The 15,898-nt window shown below is 31.6% G+C and overlaps 1 protein-coding gene and 1 non-coding gene across 5 annotated transcripts; one reads left to right on the top strand and one right to left on the bottom strand.

The window, feature by feature from the left end:
- Positions 1-10,898: 10,898 nt before the first annotated feature.
- On the bottom strand, positions 10,899-15,228 carry LOC130966115 (filament-like plant protein). Of its 4 annotated transcripts, XM_057890880.1 has the most exons (6): positions 15,047-15,209; positions 14,778-14,843; positions 14,133-14,419; positions 13,626-13,836; positions 11,949-13,276; positions 10,899-11,833 (listed from the first exon to the last, which is right to left on the bottom strand). In XM_057890880.1, the coding sequence occupies exons 3-6, from the start codon at positions 14,241-14,243 to the stop codon at positions 11,495-11,497; spliced, it is 1,989 nt and encodes a 662-aa protein (XP_057746863.1). In that variant the 5' UTR covers positions 14,244-14,419; positions 14,778-14,843; positions 15,047-15,209; the 3' UTR covers positions 10,899-11,494. The 4 variants fall into 4 exon arrangements, with proteins under 4 accessions (XP_057746863.1, XP_057746864.1, XP_057746865.1 ...); XM_057890881.1 differs by lacking the exon at positions 14,778-14,843 and having other exon boundaries at positions 15,047-15,228; XM_057890882.1 differs by lacking the exon at positions 14,778-14,843 and having other exon boundaries at positions 14,133-14,248; positions 15,047-15,210.
- Positions 11,240-11,323, top strand: TRNAM-CAU (transfer RNA methionine (anticodon CAU)). Its single transcript is given in 2 exon segments — positions 11,240-11,277; positions 11,288-11,323. It is a non-coding gene; the product is annotated as a tRNA-Met (tRNA).
- Positions 15,229-15,898: the final 670 nt, after the last annotated feature.

The raw sequence follows: 15,898 nt of genomic DNA, 5'->3' as shown, positions 1-15,898 counted from the left end.
TTTCACCACTACGTATCAAGGCTCGTATTGATGGAAGGATAGTCAATTAGATTTTGGTTTATGGGAGAGTTGTTGTCAATCTCATGCCTAAGAGAATGATGAAAAAGCTTGAAAAAATAAAAAAAGATTTTATCAAAAGTAGCATTAGAGTGACAGATTTTAATAGAAGGACTTCTTTTGTTAGAGGTGTGGTTCTGCTATCAATTGAGGTTAGTTCTATCAATAGACTAACTCTGTTTGTTGTTGTTCCTTCTAAGGCTGGTTTTAATTTGCTTTTGGGATATAGCTGGATTCATGGGATGGGTGCTATTTTATCCATTCTACATCAAAAGTTAATTTTCTGTAATGAAGATGGGAGAGTGGTGGAAGTTCTTGCTGACAACAGTACCTGTTACTATGATGAGATACATGTGAAATTCAGGATGTATAATCCTGAAGTCAAGCCGCTGACTGTTGACACCAAGGTATTTGATCTTGAAAATATTGAGATGTTCAAAATAAATATGAATGGTTTTATTCTGGTCCCTAAGGCCAGGACGGATGCGACGTCAGGAGAGACTTAGATAATGAGTTTGACGAGCCAACTGGCTCGACTGTCAGCTTATATGGCATGATAGAAAAGGGTGTATTGATTGTGTACCTTATGATTGTATATATGATGATGGTCCTTAAGGTTTTGAAAAAAATAATACTTATAATGTGAGAAAGGTTGATGTGCAGGATCCTTTGGAAGATGTAGATATTAGTAACAGTGATCATCTCAGACCAATATATGTGAGTAAGATGTTACCTAATGATTTCAAAAAAAGAAGTTGCAGAGATGTTGAAGGAATATTGTGATTGTTTGGCATGAGAATTATTTAGAGATGTCATGCTTGAGTCGTGAACTAGTAGAGCATCAATTACCACGAAAAGTCAATGTCGAACCTGTCAAGCAACCACCAAAGAGATTTGCTCCTGAGGTTGTGCAGAAGATTAAAGAAGAGATTGAAAAATTTCTTAAGGCTAAATTTATAAGAACAACAAGGTATGTCAACTGGATTTTCAATGTTATTCTTGTCATGAAAAAGAATGAAAGGATTTGCATTAATTTTAGAGATTTAAATTCTGCAACACCAAAAGATGAATATCCAATGCATATAGTTGATTGTTGATAGATTCTACTGCTAGTCATGAGATTTTAAGTTTTAAGGATGGATATTCAGACTATAATCAAATATACATAACTGAGGAAGATATGTCAAAAATTGCATTTAGGTGTTCAGGTGCTTTAGAAACTTTTGAATGAGTTGTGATGCTATTTGGGTTTAAAAATGCTGGTGTAACCTATCAAAGAGTTATTAATAACATTTTTCATGATTTCATTGGAAATTTTATGAAAATCTATATTGATGTTGTAGTTGTAAAGTCAAATGCTAGAAAATGGCATCTAAAAAATTTAGAAAAACATTAGAAAGAATGAAAAAACATAAATTGAAAATGAATCCTTTAAAATGTGTTTTTGGTGTGAGTGCAAAAGATTTTTTTGATTTTTTAGTGCAGAAAAAGGGGATTGAAATTAACAATAATAAGTCAAAAGCTATCTTAGAGGCTTTTCCTTCAGCTAACTAAAAAAGCTGCAAGTATTTTTAGAAAAAGTCAATTACCTTAGAAGGTTTATTTTCAATCTGTCAGGAAAAACTAAGCTCTTTGCACCTTTGATCAAGTTGAAAAAAGAGGAAGAGTTCCAGTAGAAATTAGAGCATTAAGAAGCTTTTGACAACATCAAACAGTACTTGACTAATCCTCTTGTTATAACACTTCCAAGGCACGGAGCACCTCTAAAACTTTATGTGTCAGCTTCAGAAGTAACAATTGGTGAAATGCTAGCTCAAGAAGATGAGGACGTCAACGAAAGAGTAATTTATTATCTAAATCGTGCACTAAATAATGTCGAGAGCCATTATTCTCCAATTGATAAACTTTGTTTAGCTTTATATTTTTTTTTGTCTTAAAATTAAGTACTATTTGATTCTTAGGAATGTTTATTTAATTTCTAAGTTTGATGTTCTCAAATATATATTGTCTTCTCCAATTTTGCATGGTAGACTAGGAAAATAGATGTTAGCTTTGACAGAATTTTTTTAATATTTTATTCCTGCAAGAGCGTTAAGAGACAAGTTCTGGCTAATTTTCTAGTTAACCATTCCTGTATCGACATTGATAAAAATTTATTGGATTTTATTGGTTTGATATCTTAAAAATTATATTTTGACAGTTTATGCTACAAGGGTGGTATCGGTATAGAAATTTTAATTATTTTTTCAAATGGTGAGCCAAGTAAATTCCTCTTTGAATTGAATTATTCATGTTCCAACAATGAGGTAGAATATGAGGCGTTAATAATAGGATTGAAAATATTATTAGAAAGAGGAGTAAAAAATATAGAAATTTTTGGGGATTCACAATTTGTAGTCGGTCAAGTATCTCTTGAGTATAGGTGTGTTAGTAAAAAATTAATAAAGTATTTCAACGTAGCTACATACAAAATTGTTGAGTGAGTTTGACAATATCATCGTGAGGCATGTTCCAAGAGAATTAAATCAAAAAGCAAATGAATTGGCCCAAATAGTTTCAAGATATAAGATCAAGTCTACAACACTAGAAAAATTGATAAAGATAAAGGAAATATATATTCCTTTGAGAGAAAGAGAATTGTTTTTATTAGAAAAATTAGATCCAAAAGGTTAGAGAGTTTCAATTGTGGAATATTTAAAAAATTCAAATATCAGTGTCGATAAAAAACTTAAATACAGAGCTCAAAGTTATGTTCTAATGAATAATGTGTTGTTTAAGAAATCTATCGATGAAAATTTCGACATGTTTGGAAGAAAAAAGGCATATTTAGCTCTTGCTGAAGTATATGAAGGAATTTGTGGTGTCCATCAGTCAGGAAAAAAAATGTGTTATAAATAGGAAAAGATTATATTGGCCAACTATTCAAAAAAATTGTGTGAATTATGCTAGATCTTGTAAGGAGCATAAAAAACATGAGAATCGTCAACATATTCTAGCGTCAGAATTGCATGTTATAATTAAATCATGGTCGTTTAGAGGTTTGGCTTTAGATTTGATTGGGCAGATTCATCCACCTTCTTCTAAGGTCATAAGTTTATTTTAGTTTGTATTGATTATTTTTTTAAATGGGTAAAGGCTGTCCTTTTGAGGGAGGTAACTCACAATGAAATCATTAATTTCATTAAGGAGCATATTGTGCATAGATTTAGGATTTCTCAATCTATTACCATTGATCAAGGAACCATGTTTATTAAAAAAATCATGAAATATGCCAAGTCTAGGGATATAAATACTTTCTTCTACACCTTATTATGCCAGTTAATGGACAAGTAGAGGCAGTGAATAAAATTTTGATTGCATTAATTAAAAAATATTTTGAAAGGCAATAAAAAAATTGACACCAAACTCTCAGTCAAGTTCTTTGGGCTTATAGAAATTATCCAAGAGGTTCTACTTGAACTACTCCATATAAACTAGTCTATGGTCATGATGCAGTGTTGCCGATTGATATCAGTTTGCAAGGTATAAGGGTGCTAGACAAGATGAGATACTAGTAGTAGTTTATTGAAATTCTTTACATGACGAGCTCAATGAACTAGATGATGAAACGTTAAGAGCTTTAGAGTGGGTGATTCGACAAAAGGAGGTTATGTCAAAATCATACAACCGCCAAGTTAAAGTAAAGACATTTGCAGTTAGAGATTGAGTGTAAAAGACAATTTTATTTATAAAAAAAAAAGTAAAAACTTATAGTAAGTGGTCTCCAACTTGAAAAAGACCTTATATAGTTGACAAAGATTATTCTAAAAATGCCTATAAGATTATTAAAGTTGGATCAGAAAAAAATTCTTTTGATAAATGATAAGTGTTTAAAAGTGTGTAGGTCAGACATACATGAGAAAAAAATTCCACATATTTAAAATAAGAAAATACCTAATTGAAGTATCAAATCCTAAAATGAAAGGCCAACTGACATTTTTAATTTAGTTTGTCAAATTTAAGATAAATACAAGTTGACACATTTATGTGCTTCCTATAACCTACAAGTTTCAATGACAGTGTAAAGCATTAAGTCTATAAAACAAATATATATTCAAGGTATTAATTTAAAATAAAAGTCAATGCATGAAAATAATTTATCACTTTTTAAGTACAATCCAGCACATGCTAACATATAAAAAAATGAAAGGGTTAATGGATAAATCTGTGTAAAGATAAAAGCATGTCAACAAAGTTGCTATTTATTTTGACACTACTTAAGACAAATACATATGAGATAGCATGCACCATTGCAACTTGATATAGACAAATATGGAGGTCATCTCAAATAAAATATAAAAGAGGTCATTGAAATATTAATAATTAGCTTTACATGAAGTAATGTAATAAATTTTCAAATGTAGTAAACGTTAACTAGTTTACAAAATAAAGATAGGGTGCATATAAGAACAAATAAAAAAGTAAAAAAATTTCTAATATACTTAATATGCAAAACCTAATAAAAAGAATGAGAATTGCAAAAACATATTAAAAGAAATAGTTTATATGCAAAGTGTAAGATTAAGCTTTAAAGATCTCTTTCAAATGGGTAACTTCAGTATGGAGAGCAGTTTGAAAATTTATGGCTTCTTTTGCAGCTTGATGCGAGGAAAACATTTTCTTTTCAATGGATTGCAATGATGCATTGCTATTGTCAAGCATGCTACTTGCTTTAAAAAGTTGACCTTCATTCTTCATCAAAGCAGCATCTAACTTGTTTTTTTTTATCTCCTTCTTGACAGTCAGCTATTATTTCAAGTCTTAAATCTTCTTAGATAATTTATGAGTCCGACCTTTAGCTTTTGTAATATGGGTAGATAGAGTAGTTTCAGCAATTTCAAAAGACGAGGTGTCTTATTTTAACTTGAAAAAAGCTTCAGTTGATTGCTGGTGTAATAAGGTAGCTGTTTGAGAGTCTGCTAAAAATTTGACATAAAGGTCCTCAAAAATCTTTCGCAAATGAGCCAACAAAAGGTCGATAGACTCATCATCGAAGTAATTGAAAAAGTCTGAAGAATGTTAGAAAGATAAACCTTAAGGTTCAGATCAATGACAAGCGTTAAGAGAGGTTTGGATAGGATGGTACCAAGTTATTTTTTCAAAGGAAGTAGAATGGATTTGTCAACAGTCTTGGTTGTGGGAGGTGTGACATGGAGTTATTCTGTTAAAAGGTGACTTTGAATGGTAGAGTAAGATTCAACTATGATTTTCTTATCTGCATCCATACACTTCATTCAAACTTTTTAAGTGAAACAACAAGTCATTTACCATAATATTGGAGGTATGAGCATGGATAGAAATGATTGGCATTTATTTTTTCAACAACTCACTCAGATAAATTTTAAAATTTTGAATCTAAAACAAAAATGCAAAAGAAGGTGTCAATAAAATTTGTGAGAAAAAGGTATTAATTAGTCTAAATGACATATTATATCTTATCAGATTTGATATTGGGTGTGGGTTAATTTGATATGGTAGCTGTAGAATTTTCGGTGTTAGACACAAATAGTGAAAATGGGAGGAGTTGCAGTGATCTAAAACGAAAAATGAAATAAGGGTGAAGATAATTAATGAGATTAATATAGAAAGAAACATGATGATAAAAAAAATCAGCTTGAGAAACATCATTAGTAGTTAAATTCTTTAAGACAATATTATTTTTAACCTGGAAGATGTGAGAATAGATGAATGTACTTGAAGAACAAATTGACCACTGAGACAGAAGGCATCGACATTATTATCTTTAGAAAAAGAGTTACTTATTACTTTATTGCTAGATGAGTTGCTCTCATCTTTCTCATCATTGTTCTGAGAGATTGCTGGTCCCTTATTATTGCCATTGGATGTACTTGCCGTGTCTTCGTTATCATCATTTGAAGATGATCACACTGTAATTGGTCTAATTTTTTTCTTTGACTTGACAACTTGGGTAATTAGGATTGAGCCTACTTTTTCCTACAAGCTTAGCATAAGTCTTTCTTAGAGGAGGATTAGCAGCAAGTGATGTAAATTTTTTCTTTAAAAAAAAAGACATCATACATGAAAAAGAAATAATAATAATGATAATAGCATAGAGAAAAGCATAATTTGTTAATTCAATTGGATAAATAATTTAGTTATAATTTTCTTTTCTAATAGTTGACGCTCTTCTCACTTGTTGCATCATAAAAGCATTAGTCATCCTTCAACAACAGTTACTAAAAGTGACTTTAATGGAAGAGTAATAGACTTTTCACAAAAAAATAAATGAATATGTGGTCAACAGATAAATCTTAAATTAGAACAGGTAGAATTTACTTCTCTGAAAAGTATTGTCCTTATGAAGGTTCAACAAATCTTCTAGTGAAGCGACTTTGGTAAGCAAAAATTGAACCTCTTAAAGATGGTAAGAAGATGGAATAGTTTGAGCTAGCCTAAAATGTTTAGATACAGTGTTTGGCATATAGACTGTTATTCTTAGGTTATTTTCACCTGAAAATTTAGCAAAAAGTAGTTGAAAAATTAAGAATTATGACTAAATGGTAATGCTTTTCTCCTATATGACGATCTTAGTTAGGGCAAGAGATTGTGTTAACCATTATGGACCAGCTTGACAATTGGCAAAAGAAGTTAGGTCGACAATGTTGCCTTTCTTTGCCAAGTAACAAAATACTCATAAGAAGTGTTTCATTTTCTCATGTTGAACCTTCAACGTCAAAAAAATTAAGCAGACGGTGCTCCACAACCACAGAATCTGTAGGATTCATTTTTTTTTGTTTGGACGTGGTTGCAACTCAGACTCAAAATGGCAGAAAGGCATAATTAAAAAAATCAAACGGGACTGTCAACATTAGTGATTTTCTTCTTCTCCCTTATAAGATCTGTGATCCAATTTAAAGTGAGATATAGTTGAGCCAAAAATAGTTTGGCTAGACACAACTTTCTACCTTCGACTAACATAGTGGCGAATGAAAGATAAGTGGTTTCAACTTGAATGCTTCGGGTATTAAAAATCACGCCGCTCAACCAACAAAGAAGGAAGGCTATGTGCTCATTATCAGAAACAAGATCTTCATATTGACCTTTGTTGTTGCGAATGAAACTCTGGTAGGTGGTGGAAGAGAGGTCCATGGAATACTCAACTCTTGTGGTTGACCTCATAGTAGTCAAAATTTTCTCTCCCAAAAGAGGTAAGCCAGTTATAGCAGTTATATCCAGAAGAATAGGAGTAATCATGTCGTATGGGATGTGAAAAATATGAGAAGTCTTGTCCCAAAAGTATAACGCAGCTCCCATTAGTCCTGAATTAATAGTGTAGGAGTTTTTATTAAGTTGGATTAGATCATATATTCTAATTTCTTTCCACACTAATATATTTTCGATTTCAACCCTATCCAGCCAAGCACAGTAGCCTTCAATATTGGTCTTTGGGGGGTTATGAATAATCTATTGTGTGAGTTGAAATACTCAATAGACATAGAATTTCGGAAAGGGACGAATTTTCTTTGAGAGTGACTAGAGAAGAAATTTTTTTATCTTATTTGTGTCATTGAAAAAGATAATCGAACCAATAAAAACTAGGTCTACATCGCTAATGGTAAAAGAAAGTAGCACCTGAATTTTTATATTTTTTACTTTGATGCCTCTGGTTTTGGAGCAAAGATTTGATTATTTTTGACAATAAATTTATTATAAATGGTGACTTTGAGTGAAGAAGGAAGACTATTGTTACTCCAAGTTGTTATGAGAGTACACGTTAAAGAATTTTATCATTGATACTCAGAGTTGTCAACAATAATCGAATAAGCTACAAAGACAGAAAATAATGCATAAAAAATAAATAAAGATTAAACTGATATAAATTTAATTATTTGACTTAAGCAAAAAAAAAAAAATAAAAGCACAAGATGGAACCATATTTAATATTGCTTGTCAATATTTACAAAAAAAGAAACTTGACTATTTAGCATTGAATAATAAGATAAAGTATAGTGTATACGTTAGTTTTACTATCCTGGAGAATTCTTAGTCTCACTCTTTTTTCTTTTTTTTTTTTTTTTCTATTCTTGCTAACATAAAAGAGTGTATAACGAAGAGTACATAATGAAGGTATATAATAATAAATATGAATGTGCAAATAGAATTTTAATAATTTTGACCAATACAAGTAGGTATATATTTTGTTTACTAGGGGTATAATTTATGAGTATTATATATAAAGATTCTCATCATCTTATCTCCAATCAACTAATATGCTGTTTCAATAGCTCAAAGTTTAAAAAGGTATGGATACAAAAATTTGAATGAGCATTCAATCAGAGAAATCAGATCCAATGTAAAAATTTAGTATAATACCTTCATTTGCAATTATTAAAATATGATGCCAAATATTCTTATTAACAAATATATATAAATAGTACTAATGACAGAAAAAAATATATCCAAATGTTATGATATTATGTGTGCGTAATAAATTAGGTTCATGATAAAAATAAAAAAAAATAAAAAGATCATGTTAAATTTTAATTAATTCTAATTCCTCAAAATTAATAATAAATAAAGAGAATAATGTCTTAATCAAAGATTTTAAAGTTTAAATAAACTTTTGAGATGATTGGTAGATTGATTGAGTTCATACCAAATTGAAGAAATATTCAAAGACAACATGAATAGTAATTCAGACATTAAATTTTGGCTTAAATTTAGAAATTGAAAGTATTAGTCTCGTAAAATGTTTTGTAATTTGCAAAATAATGTTTTGCTACTCAGATAACTCGAAAAGATGTTTATTTTTTATATTATTTTAGTATGAGTAGTGTTTTTTTAGAATTAAAAAAAAATAAACGATGAAACTAGCAATTAAAGCTTACCTAAAATCTCTAGAGAGTTAGGAGTAATTAGGTCTTTGAAGGCGCGAAAAAATCACCATTGTAAATGAGTGTTGAAAAGATGGAGAACACTAGGTTAAAGAAGAAGAAATTTTTCGGTGTTGCTTCTTTCAATTACTAAAGTATCATTTTCTTTTTTTTATAGGTTTTTATCTATAACTTTTTTTCATATGCCCTTTGTAGCGTTTGGTAGAGAGATAGAGACTGAAAGATTGAGATTGAGAGATAGAGACTAAGAGATAGAGACTGAAATAAATTTTAGTATTCTGTTTGGTACAAAGTGAGAGACAGAAATTGAAATAAGAATAAAGCTCTAATTTAATTTTCACAAAGAATAAAATTGGAATTGATTAATTGAAATGAGGATATTTTAGATATAAAATTAATTTCAGTCTCTGTCTCTAAAAATTTCAGTCCTTTGTGTCCCTACTTTTTAGAGGTACTGAAATACTAAAATTTTAGGAATAAAAACAGAAATTTTAGTATCAATCTCTAAATCAACAAATATAATACGGTGTCTCAATCTCCCAGTCTGTTCCAATACTTCAAAAACAAACACTACCTTTATGTTGTAATCCATGTTGCGCTCCTAGTTCTCTTTGTTTAGCCAATAAACAAAAAAAAACTAATTAGAAAAAAAAGTCATCCTTATTCGGTTATTCCAAAATAATTTGTTATACGGTTTAATATTTGGTTTCTATCTATTGAATAAAAAAAATAATAACAATAAAAAAGTAGTAATAATATATACCTATTGCCTTTGTTACTATAAGATAACAAAATATTTTTACTTTCAATCATAGTATATTTTTAAATGAAAAATTTTAGATAAAAATTATTATTATATTAAAAAATAATTATATGTTGATGTTTCTGTACACTTATAATATAATATTGGGTTAACTACCAAAAATGCCGCCAAATTATTCAAACGCTTGCAAAAATGCATCCAAATTTTACTATCCACAAAAATGTCTTTAAATAATTTAAAAATACAATAAAAATACCAAACAGTAAATATGTATTTTTAAAAAATACTTTAAAGATTGAATTTTGATGCAATTTTTTTCAAGCATGATTAGAAAAATGAGATATTATTATTTTTAAAATTTGATAATTTTTTGCTGAATATATATTTTTTTGTGAGTTTTTAAAAGTATTATTGGTTGTTAACAAAAAAATTACAAAAAAAATTATATACTTAACAAAAAATCATCAAATTTTAAGAATAATAATATATCATTTTTCTAATCATGCTTGCAAAAAATCGCATCAAAATTCAATATCTAATGTATTTTTTGAGAAATATATATTTAATGTTAGATAATCTTACAAAAAAACTAACATTAAATATGTATTTTTCAAAAAATACATTAGAAATTAAATTTTGATGCTATTTTTTGCAAACATGATTAGAAAAATGAGATATTATTATTCTTAAAATTTGGTGATTTTTTGTTAAGTATATATTTTTTGTAATTTTTTAAAAGTATTATTGGTTGTTAACAAAAAAATTATAAAAAAATAATATACTTAACGAAAAATCACCAAATTTTAAGAAAAATAATATCTCAATTTTATAATTATTCTTGCAAAAAATTGCATCAAAATTCAATCTCTAAGGCATTTTTAAAAAATATATATTTACTATTTGGTATTTTTGTTGTGTTTTAAATTATTTAAAGATATTTTTATCAATAATAAAATTCAAGTGTATTTTTGTCAACGTTTGAATAATTCAGGAACGTTTTTGGTGGTTAACTTTATAATATTTATTATTTGACAGTTTAGTTGTTTAACTAACACTTTTTTAATCGAAATTTTGAATATTCTTGGTTCAGAAATCAAAGCTACTTTGATTAGCATGATCATGAATTATTAATTATAGCATCACATTTCGTTTGAAATGCAATGTATATTCAATCATATCTCTGAACTAAAATGTGCAACACATGTGATCAAAGAATTGTGCTATATCTACAAAATGCATAAATTCAACCTTCAATGATTGCCGTGAAATATCTAATAGCAGATGATCATATTAAAATAAAGGGCCGTTGTGGCTCTAGGGTATTTTGTGTCTGATGAGTAACATGCAACTGTTTGGTGAATTGGTGATAATAATATTATATTAAGTCATAGAAGCAGCTCATTATTAGTCATCAATCACGCCAGCGGGGTTAGGCTAGGATACACTCCTGTCATCGTTTCCATGTCTTTATAACTTCTTTCCGTTTCTGGCTTTGATTTTAGTCAACATCAAAATGTGGCATGTCGGGGTGGTGGCGCAGTTGGCTAGCGCGTAGGTCTCATAGCTTAGAGTGATCCTGAGGTCGAGAGTTCGAGCCTCTCTCACCCCATACTTTTTGTTTTTCTTTTCATAACTTGGTTAAGGACGGTACATGGAATTGAGTAATTGAAGCAGGCTCAAAAATCATAAACCATATATCAAAATTCCAACTTTTATTTGCTTCTTCAAGCACTGCTATTTGGAGACAAGAATGAATGAACCAAATTTACAACTCAGCCTTTCAGATTCTTCCTCGCCTGCTTACGCTCTTGCTTCTAGGGGGAACCAACTTACCAAGGTTACTATTATGGCGGCTCTCCTCGTTGGCGATGGATGCTGGATTAAGCGAAATTGGCGACTCGGAATCTCTTTTGGACAGACACATATCAGTGTGGTGCAATTTGAATTGTTCAACACCATTTTGTTGAGCTTGTGTAACTTCATTAGTCAACTCATTAATGTTGCCTGAATCAAGTAGGAAGTCTTCCAAGGTTGCAAGGGACTTCAACTGCTGTCCAAGAGATGCAATGGTTTTCTTGCAATCAGCATATCTACTAGCAGCCAATGCAAGTTCCTTCTCCTGCATTACAAGATGCCAAATTCTCTACTTCATTTTCACATGCTAGATATTATTCAATTAGTATCTATTTTTTAAGTTTCAATAAGTATATGGCAAGAAGGATTAACAAACTGACCTGCTTTAACTTCGACTCGTGACTTTGCAAAGCTGCGTTGTCTCGCTGAAGTTGAACTTCCTGCTTTGTTTTTGAAAGCTCATCCTCCAGTCTCCGGAACTTAATCGAGTTCTCCATAGGCAAAGCTTGCTCCTTCTGAATCTTTTCCTCCAAGGAACAGATTTTTGCAGCCAACTCTTGTATATCACTTTGAGCAATTCCAAGTTTTGACTCGGCTACTTCCTTCTTAGTTTTGGTTGCTTTTAGTTCTTCATATGTTTCTTGATTTGATTTGTTGGAAAGAGCTAACTGAGTTCGAAGCTCTGTTACCTTCAACTCTGCTTCTCTAATCCGACTATGTGATGCCTCAAGCTGCATTTGGCACTTGGTTAAGCTAGTCTGTACTTCAAGTTTATCAGCCTCCATTTTCTGTAGCATCTTTTCCAACTCACTGTTCTTTTGAATGATGGCTTCAACTTGAGCTTTCATTGTACCCTGGCAAACACTGATTGCTTTAACAGAATTGCTTCCACTTTCTGCATCCGGCAATGCAGCAAGCTTTTCCATCTCAAGGAAATCATCCATGAGGTTGATCTCAGTTGAAGGGGCCATATGGCTTTTCCCATTAGCCTTTTGGTTCTTTAATTGATCAAGTTCCGTTACTAAATTTGATGACCATGATTCGCTACGGCTTGGCCCGTGTTCATTGATCTCCCAGCCCCCTAATTTACGCATGTCATTTTCAACTGCAAGTAGCCTCTCTCCACTATCTGACATACTATCTGTGAATGACTCAACATAAACTGAAGATGCAGCCAAAGACCTGTGATCGTTAATGGGAATTGCTTTTCGAGAAATTGCTTTCAGTCTACGGCACTCAGCTTCAAGCTTAGCAACCTTCTTGACACTCTCCAAATGTTGCTTGCTTGCAATTTCAGCAGCCTCAGCACTCAAGTCCCTTTCAGCAATCCTGTATTCTAATTCTTCAAGCCGAGATTCAAGCTCAAGTTTAAGACTTGAATTCTCTTTCTCCATTGCCTCAAGTCTCTGATGAAGGTCAGAACGAATTGATGCAGTAGCATCTGCTTTAGCTGTTTGAAGTGAAGCTTCGAGTTCCACAACCTTTCCCTCAAGCTCAGATCTTTTCCGCTCCCACTCATGACATTTAATTGCCATAGCTTCAAAGATCTTTTGCTCTTGCTCCTCTCTAGCTTGTCGAAGCTGCCGCATACACTCTTTGAGTGCCCCATCAAGATGACCAACTCGGTCTTCAAGAATTGAGTTCTTTTGCTTTGCAGTGTCAAGTTGTTGCTTTAAAGACACCACTTCTTTTTCAGCCTTCTCCCAACCTGAAAAAATACAATGCCAATGCAGATTTCATTTAGCCAATTGACTAACATATGAATAGCAGGGGAAAAAAGAGACAGCTTTTCACACAATTTGGGTTAAACCATACAATAGCCCCTTCTGCACCTTGGTCAAGCAGAAGCAGATAATTACACTGTCCTAAAGCAAGGAAAACACTACTCTGGCATCATGATTTGAAGAATCTCTCCCCAGAAATTTTCCCCCCATGATCTCCTGAAGTTTCTGTTTGAGCTTTCAAGCTATGACTTGAATGCATGTCACATTATAAGCATTTGAATTAGCACTACTTCCACTGGACATGCAAGGAATTAAGGGGAAATGAACAAATACCTGAGACAGCTTCTTCAGCAACTTTAGCATGCTGTTTTACCAAGTCTTCTTTGGCACTAATATTAAGGAGAGCGGCTGCAAGTTTGTCATTTAGAGCCTTCACACCAGTATCTTCTTCTTTATTCTTCTTTGGTGTACTATGTTCTTCTTCATTTGGTGGTGGAGCTTTGGATGTGACTTCTGGTGATTGAGTAGCTTGGGTTGCATACACCTTTCCAACATGTGACACAAAAAAGAATACTAGAGTCATCATATTGTTTTCCAAATTTACAATAATCTGATCAATCAAAGATATTAACAAAGAGGACATTCTAACGAGAAATCCTCCATACACAGAAAAAGGAACAATTACTCAAGTCTCTAATACTCTAAAACTAAGCCTTTTGTAATAAGACAGCCACATCCAATAGGATCAATCAAAATAGAATCCAGCAAACCCTGCAATTGAAAAGGGTGAAACCAGGGTCAATTGTATTTGTAGCACTGTATATAATCTCCATTGCCCACCTGATCATCAAAGAATCTCTCTGAAAGAGAGGATATTGATCCCGAACTCTCCGTTTCGCCCGGACTTTTCTCCGATGACTTCCTGCGCCATAGCCAACTCCTTCGGTCCATCTACACTACAGGTATACAAAAGCAGAACTTCCCTCTTAGTCCCTCACAATTATCTTATCTTCAAGCATCATTATACAACCCAAAAGAAAGATGAGAACTTGATCTGGGATCTAAAATGCACTCAAGATGATTGCCATGATTCTGATCATAATTCAAAATTATCTAGCTGGCAAATTCTGCAAGCAAAACACACATGGAAAAGAAAAAAGGGGGAAAAAAAAGAATCATTAGAATGAATCAAGAATCAATTTTTACAGTGTTAGTTATTCGCTTTGCTTAGAATTCACTTCCCAATTCCCATCACAAATCATCAATCTATCTACCTCCATTTTTGACTTGTAGTGATGCTTCTCATAAAAGGGCAGTGCTTTAAATTGAAGCATGAAAGGAATCACCACGTATAGAGAATTACAATTTGCAAGTAACCAATACCCATTGAAAAAAAAATGATTTATTTTTCTGTTGGGGCGTTTTTTAATGGGTATTACTTTAGACTCAAAATTGTAACAACTCTTCTGACAGATAAGCACCTACCAAAGACTCCCCAATATGACGCCATTGAATTCAATCAACACAATCACATTGAAGAGAGTCCTGTTCCTATAGCATCATGCCAACAATGAAGCAAGAAAAAAAGAATCAATAAAAATCCGAATGAATCAAGCAAGAGAGTGTGACCCACTTCAACTATCAGCGAGAAGATTGCATTGATGAGTAGTTTGGTTGAATAAAAAGAGCCACGACTCAAGAAAGTCAAGAACAAGAATGAATGAATGTGTGATGATGAGTTAGAATCATAGTACCTTGCTTGCTATGTGAAGAAGGTACACCAAGAGAGAGAACGGGGGAGACAAGTTCCGGGGATCGGAGAAGGAATGTCAGGAATTGCAGGGAGGGAAGGGACATCATGGGAAGAAACAACAACGCTACTAACTAATACAAGATTCAGAAATATTATCCTACACGTTTCTTCCTAATCGAAAATATATAAAAAGAACAAAAGACGCATACAAACAATGAGGAAATGGAAAAAGTTTATATGTGAGACAGATGTGTGTAGGACCATGTGAATGTGAGTGTGAGAGAGAAAGAGAGGAAAAACTGAGGTAGCTGATTTTTCATCTTCTTTTCCTTCTTATTATTACTTTACGGAGATTTGGTCGCTAAGTAAATTAATCAATTCTTTCTTTTCTTTTTTCAAATGAAGACGGCGTTATTCCCGCCCATTGGTAGTAGCCTTCAGTAGGAGAGAGACATAACAAAGATAGAGAGAGATTGCAATAATTAAACCAATAATTATTTTACTAACCCTAGGATAATCTAAAATACTATTGAAAAAAAAATGATGGGGAATTGGTGTTATTGACTTATTGTTCAGTATTATTATAGAATTTATTGTTAACAGTTTGAATACAAAAGACATAACATAATGTACTTCTCTATATTACCTGAGGTTCTAAGTATTTCATAAATAATATTTTATTATTTTATCGTGATAAAAATATATATTTAAATTATGTATATTTTAAAAATAAAGAAAAAAATAATTTAAAATAAAAGAAGAGTATTTTTTTCACAATGGTTGAGTATTACGATTGTATTATTGTCTTTTTAAATTTTTATTCTAATATAGTTGTTTGAATAAAAAAGATATT

This window comes from Arachis stenosperma, chromosome 3 (assembly GCF_014773155.1).
Source record: "Arachis stenosperma cultivar V10309 chromosome 3, arast.V10309.gnm1.PFL2, whole genome shotgun sequence".
Classification (NCBI taxonomy): Eukaryota; Viridiplantae; Streptophyta; class Magnoliopsida; order Fabales; family Fabaceae; genus Arachis; species Arachis stenosperma.
Note: the sequence above shows the minus strand (reverse complement) of the source record. Positions and strands in the feature narration are given on the sequence as shown.